Genomic DNA, 13,210 nt, shown 5'->3' with positions numbered 1-13,210 from the left:
AAAGGGGCGGATTGCCTCGAAAATTTAACAAACTTTATTGTTTACACTGTTTGAATTACTTCTTTGCCCCATATAATCATTACAAGTAATTCGTATCCTTCATACATTTATGTGAGGATCCAGTGTTATCTGGATTATACTGTTCATATTACTTCTTTGACCCTTATATATATATATATATATATAATAACCGATTTAGTGTATATCCAAAACACTGGTCATAAAAATGACAACAGTTTATGGTCGAAAGAGGAAATAATGTCTTCCACAAATATATGTATATTCTGATATTACCTGATTTTAAAATGTACTGTACCTTCATATAGATTCCTGTAAATTATTCTCACCTATTCACAGCAAGAAAATGCTACCACAGTAAAGGAGTAAAGGCATACATGCACAACGATCAAAATGGGTTTAAAACCATATGGCAAAAAAAAAAAAAAAAAGGTCCATCGAAACGTACAGATTTTGCCACATTTTACTTCAACTGCAATATACATTGGAAAATATTTAAATATTAAAGCACATTTATAAGGTGGACTCTGATACGTGTGCAGGCATAAAGTGGTCCTTTCCTCGTCGAATGCGTTTTGACAATCTTTCCCAAAACCGATCCTGAACTGAAGTTAGTTTTTCTGGTGGTGTATTATTTTCGTTTGGCCAACGTAAAGGACGTATCATATCCCAGTTCGTCCGGACGAGTTTTGGAAACTCGCTCTTTTTTATATCGTTTAACAAAATAAGTATGTTCATGTTCTCTCGCCCATCGCGAAAAGAATATTCATTTGTTAATCTCAAAGTAAACGTTGTCCATTCCTGTTCTAAAAAAGAACAGCTCACAACAAATACAGTTTGACGTGAACAATCTATAGCGTCCATAATGTTATCAGCGATGTCTCGGCCAGGCTGAAAGCTTTTATCTTCAAACAAATATTCAATTTCTTTCTCGTCCAACCACGGAATTAATGTTTTTGCTACCCAACCGGAATCTTCGTTGCAATAACATATATATATGTCACTTGTATATGATGCATGTTTTACCGGTTGCCGACACACCACTCGTAACCACACACTGCGTCGCCAAGCCTCTCGAGAAAGGAAACCTAACACAAAGAAAAGCACGGTCAGAGTAATAGAAATTATAAGCCATGTTTGAGAAACACAATCTTCCTTGAACTGATCAAACGAATCAAGGAATTCTCCGATCTTAATTTGGTTGCCCTCTGGAGTTGAACACATCAGATCGAGCTTTTTATATACAGCCTGTGTTGTTTCTAGCCACGAGAGGAAGTCCAAATTATCACAGCTACATACCAATGGATTCCCAAATAGAGCAATTTGCATTTTTCCTGATTTGGTGTTCAATTCTTCCAATAAAGTATATTCGGGTTCCTTTAAAGTCGATATGAGGTTATTACTCATATCAAGTCTTTCCAGAACTGTTAACTTCGTAAGCAACTGCGTAGGAATTCGATCAAAATAATTTCTAGAAAGAGTTAAAGAGTTGAGAGATTCTTTCTGATCAGCAAATAAGCTTATGTTTAGACTATCAAGATCATTTGAGGATATATCGACGAAAGAAAGATTATGAAGCCCTTTGAATATTGAGGGGGTGTTAAAAGCGATGACTTTTTTGAGATCACATTGTCTTGCAGTGAGTCGCGATATATTAGGAAACTCCGAGAACATATTACGATTTATTTCTGAACAGTCGACACCAGACATGTCGAACTCCTTCAAATGGACAAGACCTTTGATAACTGCAAAGGAACAATATGGAAACCGAACGGAAGAGCTTATATTCAATACCTGGAGACTGTTATGTCCTCCTATGGTAATATTGATCAAAGGTCCTGACATTCTGCTGTGAGCTATGTTGATATAAAGAAGATTTCTTGGGAGGAAAATGGTGTGTTCACTGGCAGCTAATATGCTTCTCTTTCTGAAGCGAGTGTTTTCAGAGTATGTAGCGAAAAGGTGAGTTAGGGACGAAAAAAGTACCAACAGAGTAAGCGAGCCTGGGATGTGGAACATATTCCAAGAAACATCTAATACCTCAATGCATGTCCTAGTTACCCAGGCTGTTACACCCTCAGTCCCTATGGCTGTAATACCATCTGCTACTAAAAACAGTTTCTTGACACATATGGATCCAAGGTAAACCAAATCAGCTTTCAACAGAGTTACACCTTTCGTGAATCGTTCTTGGAATCCTTTAAGTGACAATGAATCCATTTCTCTTCCTTTTATCCCGTACAGTCCCAGAAGAGCATCATGGATAGTCATTGGCTGATAACCAGTTTCTAATTTTAATGCCTTAAGTTCGGTGAATGGATATAGAAAATTTGTCTCGATAATTTTGATATATGCAGTGATACTTAGTTCTGTTATATTTGATCGCTTTAGGCCTTTAAATGATGTATTAAATAAAGACACGCCACCCGGCCCTGAAGAAGAAAGATATATCTTTTGCAGCCGAGTCAGGTTTAAAAACCCATCACCAAAAGAAAAGCCTTCGAAAATATCTAGGAATAGAATTTCAAGATTTGATATAGTGGAAATAGCATACTCGGGATACACTTTCTTCGCATAAAAATTGTTTCTGTGCATTTTTAATGATTTAAGATTTTTAAGATTTTCAAATATGCTGGAATCCAATGAGAGGTGGTCAAGTTCGTTGTCTGAGAGATCAAGATTCTCAATATTCCGAAGGTTGTCGAATGTTCCGGACAAGATACTAACTAGTCGGTTTCTTTGAAGATACAAGATCTTTAATAGCGGTAGCTTTGGAAACGAGTCTCGCTGGAGAATGTTCAGATTGTTGTCACCTAGATTCAACACAGTTGTGCTTGTCGGTAAATCCATGGGTACAGAGAGCAGACGACACCCTGAACAAGTCACGTGACTCTCTCCTTGTATTCTTGTGATATTGCAGCAAACCGCAAACGCATCTAAAATAATAAAAAAAATGTAACTTTTAGCAAAATTTATTTTTACATATTAAAAGGATCAAAAGGTTTAAATTATAACAAAATTAAGACTCAGATTGCAGGAAGTACTCGATAACGAGATCGAGCTATTTGACACGCATATTAATGGAATTTACGAAACGCAATCCTACATGAAAATCAGTGTTGTATATTTAGGATCGGACCACCAGTCGATATGGATGGCAACTGTTCATACACATGTTTTGGACATAAGGAAGACTATGCAATTATTCATGTAGATATGTCTAACACTACTCGTCAAACTCGACTAGTTAGTGGGTCGTTTAAAACATTCTTTTGTACAAAAAATAAGTGTGGGTTGTTTAATTGAACCGCATGGAGAATAATATCACTGACGTAAGAACATATTTCATTAAGTGAACTTTTAAGGACTGACAAAAAAAATTAAACATGATCATGATCAATTGTAACTAATTATCTTATGTTCGTTTATTATTACTAGCAACCATTGCTTGGATAGCTTGGTGTGCAATCGTTTGTTGCTATAGATCTGCTCACAAATATTGTTTGAATAAAAAAAAACTATGAATACAATTGAAAATATACTGACATTACTAAATCAGATGATATGCTTATAGTTGGAAAACTCCTGGTTATCTCCCTTTCTGTCATTTGCAGAAATCGTTTTTTGTTCAAGTCAGGTATTAACATGCCGATTGAATGAGTAGCCTCATATACACATGTTGATTAAATTCATTCTAGAAACCGAGATTTCTTAGTTAAGACTTCATTATATAATTCATATGAAACTGCAAAGAAAATGTTCACTGACTCTATTGACAAAAAACTCTTCTGGAGTTTTAAATGGATTTTAAAGTCAGGGAAGGTATCGATCTGCTTACAGTCATCACGTATGCTATAAGTTTCTCACGTGATATAAACTGCTTGATTTTGATTCCCTATGATATTTAATTTCATGTTCATCTATGTATTTATCATGTCATACGTGATATTGCGTATGTACATACATGTATATGTATAGAATTGTTTGTTCATTGATAAATACCCTTCGATTTGGTCTGAGATGATATATATGTATACCGAATTATCATACCAGAAAAACAACACTTTGTTTGAAATAAAGTACACCTTTTTGTAGATCAAGAGATGAATATAATTTTACAGTTTCTCAGCTTTAAACATTCACGTTGACTTTTTAATATAGCACATTATTTTCGTTTATGTAAGTCTCAAACTCATTAATTGATTTATATACATTTGAGGGATACGCGAAATTATACTTGGCCACGTTTCCCTTTGATTCGAGCCGATATTATTGTGATAGAAACATGGAATTTATTTCACACTCGTAAGTTATTTTTCAAAAGTTGCAAAAGGCACTCGCTAAAGCTCGTGTCTTTTGTAACTTTTAAAAAACAACTTACTCGTGTGAAATAAATTCCATATGCAACAATCACTCGTTGTGTAACCTCTATATATATAATAATATAAAATATTATATGGTATAATACACACTCTGGGAGATATATATATATATATATATATAAAGAAAACCATTAGTAGATCTAGCTTGAGACCGTTATTACAGATCCCTCCTGTATGCTGACACGTATTGTCCTAGGGGCTGACCACAGTGTCCGAACCATGAAAGGCCATTAATCTTTGTTTGGTTAAAAAATAAAGAGGGAGGTTCTACGACAGACACAAACATACAAACAGGAAGATGTTTGAGCATGCACTGAAATACACATACAAACAACCAAACGCCACATAATACTACTAAGTAGAAATATTCAAAATGAAAATGTCAGAAAAACAAAGACATACTCATACTTGGTATTTACTTATCATTATGGCTTACCTGAATAACGTAATGTCCACAGTACAGAGAATACCAGTACGATCATGTTGTCCGCCATTTTGTGTCTCCATAAATCAGGAAGTGCATTAATTACGTAGCCAAGGCTGTAGTACCGCTATGAATGAATAATTATCGTATACAACGTGTACAAGGATGGCACGCATAAGGAAATCTATTTAAATGCAGTCATTGCAGACATTTAATATGTGTGTATCTACAATTAAGAATTCAATTCATACACAATCAATTTCGTCGTATGAATCATGGATATAGAAAAAGTGTAGGCGACACTTTATAATTGACACGTCACTGGGAAAGTTTTGTTCTTTTAGGCCTTGATAACAAAAATATATGATTTGAATAATGACCATTTTGCCTACTTTCAAAAGAAACGTATATCACCTAGTATTATAAATAAACATTGGCGTTCCACCGAGTTAGGAGATACAAATCCAGTTAACCAACTAGCCAACTAATACATACTACATAATATCGCTGGCTAATTTTTTCTTGTTTAATATCCTATAAACAGCCAGGATCAATAAAAAACATACATAGTTTTCGAGGTTGAAAGCCAAAACACACTGGCCTACGGTCAGTACTCGCAACCCAGAGGTGGGAAGCTTGTGATAAAATGTCAGGACATCTCAACCACTTGGCTGTTTTATCGGTACCATATTGCATATATCTTCAAATTATTATTATCATTCAAATTGGAAAATTCTGTTTGTTTTGATATTTTGACGTTTCCAATTGATTCTCTTTCTTACCTGTACGGGCTTTCATTAATCTATGTGTTGGACAATATTTAACCTCATCATTTGTTGCAATGCATACAATTTTACTTGACTATTTAGCTTAATAGGTTAGTTTGAGAAGACAATTTTTTGAAATGACGAAACTCCACACCAGCAAAATTTGGCTAAAAACCCATTTTAAGAAAGTGCTATTAACACGATCATTATTAAACCGAAGATTTTAAGCGCCAAAGGTCAAATGACCATTGTTAACTTGTGGGGTTGCATGACGTTACATGATGTGCTGTGCGCATGAAGTATACACGATGCATGAACGATGATTAAATGTGCGATTCTACCATGAAGGCGAATGTGTGCGCTGGATCAGCTTTTCAGCATTGACCTACTTAGGCTGTATATGGGTCGGGATGCTGTGAGAGGGAGTATAGTCTACCTCAGATGAATTTACCTTTATTTTTTATCTTGATGTAGTATGATGCAGAAAAGGAAATAACTATAATTTCATTTACCTTAGTCTTACAAAAAGAGCGCATTTCTCTTTTCTCCACGTCCTGGATAACACACGAGCTGCCACAGCGTAGAAACTGTCCAACAATTGAGAACAAAATAATAAAAAAAACATGTACATGTGTCACGGGTACAAATTCAGTATGAACAAATTTTGATGGTGTTCTTAGTCTAGTGCTGTACATGTACATGTGTCAGTGATGTATTGTAATGTGGAAACTACCTTGTCTTTTATAGAAAAGTTGTGTGTGTTACCCACGTAGTCCAGTGGTCGTCTTGTGTATGTCTAAATAAGGTGTTGTTTGTCACTTATATGTAAATTAGAGTGTGAAAACATAAGAAAGCATGTAAAACTGAGCGAAGGTTAAATAAAACCTTTAAAATAAACGCCCTCGTCGCCGTAAGCCGTGAGCCATAGTAAAGAAAACATCGTCTGACCTTCTTGGATTTTCTGCTATTGGACGACTGTTTCGCCAGATTTATGTCTTGGAAGGTAAATGATATTGATACTTACAGAATAATGTTATATTTAAATTGTACCTGTCGGTTATAATTGAATATTTCATTATAAAACTATCGGTCGTCGGGTGGTCATTTTCACAAGGTTATAGATATGTATTTAGCTAATTGTTTTGTATTTGTATTTCAGGATTGTTTTGTCGTTCGTAAATGGTATGTCTCCGGTTGAGAGAATAAAACCCAGCAGGAAAATATACTCGTTATGTTGTTATTGCACCCTGTGACACAATTTACATGTAATTGGGATAGTGGTGCGGAATATGTCCTATAGCCGAGGTATATAATAAACTGTATAAAAGAATGATTTCCTAATCTAGTCCACGGCACGACCATATCCGTATCATTTCGTTATAAAGAATATCCTGACGTACTAAATCGCACACCTATGGGATGTAATCGCACAGCGCAAATTTGTGCGAATGATGTACGTTTTTCCATCCTACAACTTAAAATGTCCGAATGTCAGTCCTCATCGTTCGCTTTACACACATTGTATCGATGTTTTTTTATCAATCTTAGGCAATACATGCCTATGCATCATCATCGTCGTCGTCGTCGTCGTCGTCGTCACCACCACCACCACCACCACCACCACCACCACCGTCGTCGTCGTCGTCGTCGTCGTCGTCATCACCACCACCACCACCACCACCACCGTCGTCGTCGTCGTCAACAGATGACATTAAAGGTTGTGCTTCTCCAGTGCTACATGGTACACATGTTGCCTATGTGAGTGAGGGTCAAACGATCCTTCAATAATACATTACAGACAATATCTTAATGTTTAGATGACATATCACACAACAGGTAGACATAGCCTGCCGGCATGTTTAATGTATGCATAAATGTGATCTTAATGGTAAAACATGTTTAACTTGATTACATAATGTCAGATATACCCTTAAATAACACCTCTTACATACCCGCTAATAACTATTTGTCCCTTCAAGTGTATCCGTGAATAATATCACCAGAGGTTGAAATATTGTTTTATCAGCGCCTCCAGGATAATGTGATATTTTCTTGATCTCAACGTATAAAACCTAGCGTTCGGTATACTGAACATATATTTTGACACTTGATAGCAAAGAGTCAAGAATCAAGTCAGGAAATTCCATTTAAGCTTCATATTACATAACTTGTAACAGAAATCTATACATGTAACAAAGAACATATACAAAATTTTCAATATCAATATAACAATACTAAAATAATAGTTTAATAATGGATTCTTTTACCTCTCACAAACGTCGCTACAGAATAAACTAAATAAAGCAATATCAAATCTAATGTACATATATGCTTACATAGCACACAGTGATTTTTTTTTTTTTTTTTTTGTAATCTGAAAAATTCCACTGTAACTTAATGAAGAAGGCTGGTGAAAGTTTTTAAAAGGGGGAACAACTCACACTGTATTGCAAATACAGATGGCGCATGATCAGACCTCGGTATACGAGATGTGGAGCAGCATTCGAAAAGACTCGCAATTCTCAGCTAATCTGACTTGGCAAGTTATTCCCCACCTTGGAGGCCGTAAACCGAAAATATATCTTCCCATAAGTGGAAGTGTTCACCATTGGAATCCTTACCATATTATCCTGTTTAAGATCATAAAAAGCTTCTTTCCTCAATAACACCATGTAAAATAGATAGTGACATGCCATTTGAAATCAGAAAAACCTCAGAGGTCATGTATTCGATACGCGTCACATGTAAAAAATTAAGTTTAAATCTTCATAAAATATACGTAAATGGGGAAACAAGTCATCTTCAATAAAACGAGACACACGCTTTTTTTCTCTCCATTTTTCTAGTGTTAATAAGAGTACAAAAGTATCAGGAGAGCGGACATTAATGAAAATTTGATAAAATAAAAGACTTATTTATGTCTTTTTTTCCTTTCCTTGTAAGATTATTCCCCAGACTTTTTAAAACAACAAGTTGTTTAGAAGCAACCCTACAAAGGCGAAATACATGCAAATCAAACTTCAGGAGAGACTATCAACAACTAACAATTTTACGCTTTCTTCAGGCACCACCTCTAACAGTTCAATATAAAATGATTTTACGGAGGTATTTTTCAAAATAGATTGCTTGGAATTTCTCCTCCGTCCCATTAAAATTGACCCAGTCAATAAGAACTTTGCTCTCTTTTTCTAAACAATCTTTCAAGAGTAAAAAAAATATCCATATCTTTGAAAGCATCAGCATAATTGTATGAGCTACAGGTATCTACAAAAGTAAAAATGTCATTAAAAAAAAATTAAAAATCAGAGGTCCAACTATAGAGCTTTATAGGGACGCTCTTCTTTGCATCAGTCCATTCACTGATCACGAGCCCCAAACGTGACCAATGCCGCTGTCTGCCCCTCAGGTAGCTCCGGATTAAGTCAATAGCTGACTTCCCCAAACAATAGGCATGCAGTTTCCCGAAGAACAGGTTATGAGGAATGCAATCAAAGGTCTTGGACAGATCCATCAGAACCACAACAATATGTTGATTGTTTTTCAATTTCAACATATTTTATTGACATGATGTTAAGTCAATAGGATTGGACATCAGGCATAGCCTATCTTAGTCCTTTCCTTATAATTAGCAGATGGTAAACAAACACAGACCTATATACATATATGGAAGGTTGGTGAGGGTATCAGGGGAGGTAATTCCTTAATAATTACAAGGATTTATTAATTTTAACATTAAATAGTAACCCTTAGGATATTTAGTTTAGCTAAATTGCTTTATTATTTACTAAATGAATATTCAAACATAGTGTATTTTGTAAAGTAGGTGTATCTATATGATGATATTGAGTTCATTCCCCCAACAGATACAGGCCATAAAGTCCATATGTTTAACACACAAGCCATCCACTGAAGAGGATCAAAATTCAATTTCATCCCATAGAAACATATTAAGTTAGTAGAGTTACACCAACTCTTGAAAATAAAATGATTGTTTCAAAAAGACCTTTATAGGAATTACCTCATTTACATATAAGCACAAACAAATAATGTTATAGATAAAATAGAATAACAGAAGATAAATTGTTAATAGACTGCCCAGAGTTCATTATTACATTAATCAAGTATATTTGGTAATCAAGAATAAATAGACATTGTTCACTCAATTTCATATTACATATTCTAAACATGTATTTAGATGTCTATTTAATTATTTAATTATATTGCTGTATAATTGGAGTCACCAGGGGTTAAAAAGAAATATTAAAAATATTAGATCATTATACATCAGACATGATTTCAAAATCTCTTTGATTGCAGGATGAAATTTGAGACATGTGTCAAGATGCTAAAATTTTGAATATTATTACAAAGAGTACATCCATCGACAATGACATTGGTACATAAATGATTATGATGTGGATGATTTAAATGTTGTATAAGTACTAGACGATGATTTTGATATAAATTACATTCAAAGAAATAATGTGATATAGTTTCAACAGATTGATTGCATTGGCACATTGGAGATTCAATTAGATGATCATTAAAACGGTCGTAATTTAGATTACTTACGTTGTTTCTTAATTGGCATAGAATAATGTTTATATCACGCCGGCCAGAATATTTAAATACATCAGTTGTAGTGGATATAATATGGTGATTGTTATTTAAAAGTTTTTTAAATTGATTAGTGGAGTGAATATTACTGATTTCAGGAGCGAGTCTATTCATTTCATTTAACACAGATGGGAAAAAACTTTCAAAATAAGTTACTGTACGACATAAAGGGGGGTCAAATAATCGAACTGTACGGAGTGGATATCTAACTAAGGTTTCATCATGAATATATGGTTCAATAATTTCTCTTAAGTAATCTGGGGTTTCATTATTTAATATTTTGAACATTAAGATAAGTTTGTGTTTTTGCCTTCTGCAACTCAATGATTCCCACCCTAATTCTGTATATAGTTTTTCATGTGAAGTACCTTTGCGTAAACCAGTAATTAATCTAGCAGCATCTAATTGAATTGATTCTAAGAGATTTTTTTGTATTTGTGAACAGTTATCCCAAACAACATCGGCATATTCAATAATTGGCCTAATGTAGGATGTATATATGGTAGTTAGAGACTTCCTATCAATTTTAGTTTTTAATAATCTTAAAATGTTTATTCTTTTTGAAGCTTTATCATATATATTAGAAATGTGTTGGTTCCACTTGGCATCATCACTGAGTGTTAGACCAAGGTGTGTATGTAATTTATTTTCAGTAACTGGTTCATCATAAAAATTTACAGCAGGGTGATCTTTATTATTTTTTCTAGAAAATATAACTGATTCTGTCTTAGCAGGATTAAATTTAATATCCCATTTATTAGCCCATTGTTTGATATTAATTATATCATTAGTGAGACTTTGAGCTATTTCAATGGGGTTATTATCACATATACCATACAGAGAGGTGTCATCTGCAAATAGTTTTATCTTATTAGAAACACAGTCAACAATATCATTAATATAGATTAAAAACATCAGTGGTCCGAGGACTGAGCCTTGAGGAACCCCAGCTTGAACAGGGTCAAATGTCGATACAAAACCTTCAGTTTGAACTCTGTTTTCTGTGTAATAATTTTTTTTAAACCAGTTTAAAAGATTACCTTTAATACCATATAACTCCAGCTTGTAAACCAGACCATCATGCCAAACCCTGTCAAATGCCTTACTAATATCGCAAAATATGTATCTAATTTCTTTGTTTTGATCAAGATATTTAACAATGGTATGGTAGATAGACAATAATTGATTTACAGTAGAGTCATTGGTTGTAAAGCCAGACTGATGTTTAGTGATAATTTGATAAGTGGTGAGGTAATTATATAAGTATTTAAAAATAATCTTTTCTAACATTTTACTAAAACATGATGTTACAGAGATAGGTCTATAGTTAGATACCTCATTGACTAATCCTTTACCTTTAAAGATAGCATTAATATTTGCCATTTTCCAGCTAAGTGGGACTACACCTGTTTCAAGAGTTTTGTTGAATAAAAGAGTAAGAGGTACATATATAGATGATATTAGATTTTTTATGACTTTACGAATCATATTGTCTGGTCCAGCAGGTTTGTTACTATTTAAGAGGAATAACTGATCTTTTACATCCTGCTGTGTTATAATAATGTTGTCAATGGAATGGGGGGAATTCTGGATAATTTCTGGAATTGGATCAGTATTTGCTGATGTTGTTGATATGGAAACAAAATATTTATTTAAACACTCAGCTTTGTCAAATGGATGTTGTATAAAAGTGTTGTTGTTTAATAGTGGGGGAATAGATGTAGATTTATTATTAATATTCAGGACATTTCTTGCAATTTTCCACCATTTATTGGGGGGAATAGATTTATCAGAAAGTGACTTTTGTAAATTTTCAATAAATGTGTTTTTTGCTTCTCTTATCTTAGTAATAATTTCATTTCTCTTAATTCTATAATTTTCCCAATGGTGCATGGAATTAGTAGTTTTTGCTTTCCTATGAACTCTATTTCTTTGTCTTATAAGTAATCTGATATCATTAGTCATCCATTTCTTATCATTTGGTCTAACTGTAACATATTTACTTGGTACACATTCACTGATTAAATCATTTACAGTATTACATAAAATATTATTAAATTCATTCGTATCATGTATATTGATTAAATTATCCCAATCCTTCTCTAAAATATGTCTGTTCATCTTATCAAAATCAGCATCTTGATATATAAAGATTTTTTTACGATAAGATTGTTTTTTGAAAACTGAATAAGAGATAGTGAATTGAACCAGTGAATGGTCACTACATATTGGAGGAAGTACGGATGCATTTTTAATCAGACTTGTATTATTAGTAAAAACAATATCAATTGAAGTTGATGAAGTTGGGGTGATACGAGTAGGGTCCTTTATGAGATTTGAAAGATTAAATTTAGTCATCATTCTAGCCAGATTTGAATGAGGTTGAAGATTAAGCATGTTGACATTGATATCACCATTGATATCATATGTCAAGGTTTGTGTTAATGGCTTTTTCAATGATGGTGTCCAGAATGTCCCAATATCTAACTGGTGATTCCGGTCGATATAAACAAGCCAATAAAAATTTTCGAGATTCAATGTGGACCTCTACCCATAACATTTCAACTTCATCTTGTTCAAGATCATGTCTTCTTTTAGTAACAATATTATCTTTATGATATATTAAAACTCCACCACCGGGGCCAGTTTTCCTGTCTAGTCTGTGAATATTTACAGAATAAGATTGAATCATTAGTTCAGAATCAGGTATTGCAGGAGTGAGATGTGTTTCCGTTAGACAGATAATGTCACTATCATATAATTCAGCTTCAATAATATCTATTGTATGTCTTAGTGATCTTATGTTTAGGTGGGAAATATCAAGGTTGTGTAAGGGACCTGGATTTAGTTCAACATCACAACTAATTATTATTAACATACCAATGATATATAGAACAAAAATTAAGTTGTTAACTATTGGTGTAGAATACACGGATAGATAATATGCTATATTGTATGCAATACTTTGTACAGTTAATTTATAATTAAACACAAATAAGTAC

The 13,210-nt window shown here is 33.7% G+C and overlaps 1 protein-coding gene across 1 annotated transcript; it reads right to left on the bottom strand.

Annotated features, from left to right (window-relative positions):
• Positions 1 to 467: 467 nt before the first annotated feature.
• On the bottom strand, positions 468 to 4,900 carry LOC117320158 (toll-like receptor 2 type-1). The gene is made up of 2 exons (XM_033874822.1): positions 4,837 to 4,900; positions 468 to 2,954 (listed from the first exon to the last, which is right to left on the bottom strand). The coding sequence occupies exons 1-2, from the start codon at positions 4,892 to 4,894 to the stop codon at positions 532 to 534; spliced, it is 2,481 nt and encodes an 826-aa protein (XP_033730713.1). The 5' UTR covers positions 4,895 to 4,900; the 3' UTR covers positions 468 to 531.
• Positions 4,901 to 13,210: the final 8,310 nt, after the last annotated feature.

The sequence above is a fragment of the Pecten maximus genome, unplaced genomic scaffold (genome assembly GCF_902652985.1).
Source record: "Pecten maximus unplaced genomic scaffold, xPecMax1.1, whole genome shotgun sequence".
Classification (NCBI taxonomy): domain Eukaryota; kingdom Metazoa; phylum Mollusca; class Bivalvia; order Pectinida; family Pectinidae; genus Pecten; species Pecten maximus.
Note: the sequence above shows the minus strand (reverse complement) of the source record. Positions and strands in the feature narration are given on the sequence as shown.

Bases quoted from the DNA above. Each gene is read 5' to 3' on its own strand.
- LOC117320158 (XM_033874822.1), bottom strand. From the start codon at position 4,894: ATGGCGGACAACATGATCGTACTGGTATTCTCTGTACTGTGGACATTA. The intron at 2,955-4,836 runs GTAAGCCATAAT...TTATTATTTTAG, and splicing joins GTGGACATTACGTTATTCAG to ATGCGTTTGCGGTTTGCTGC.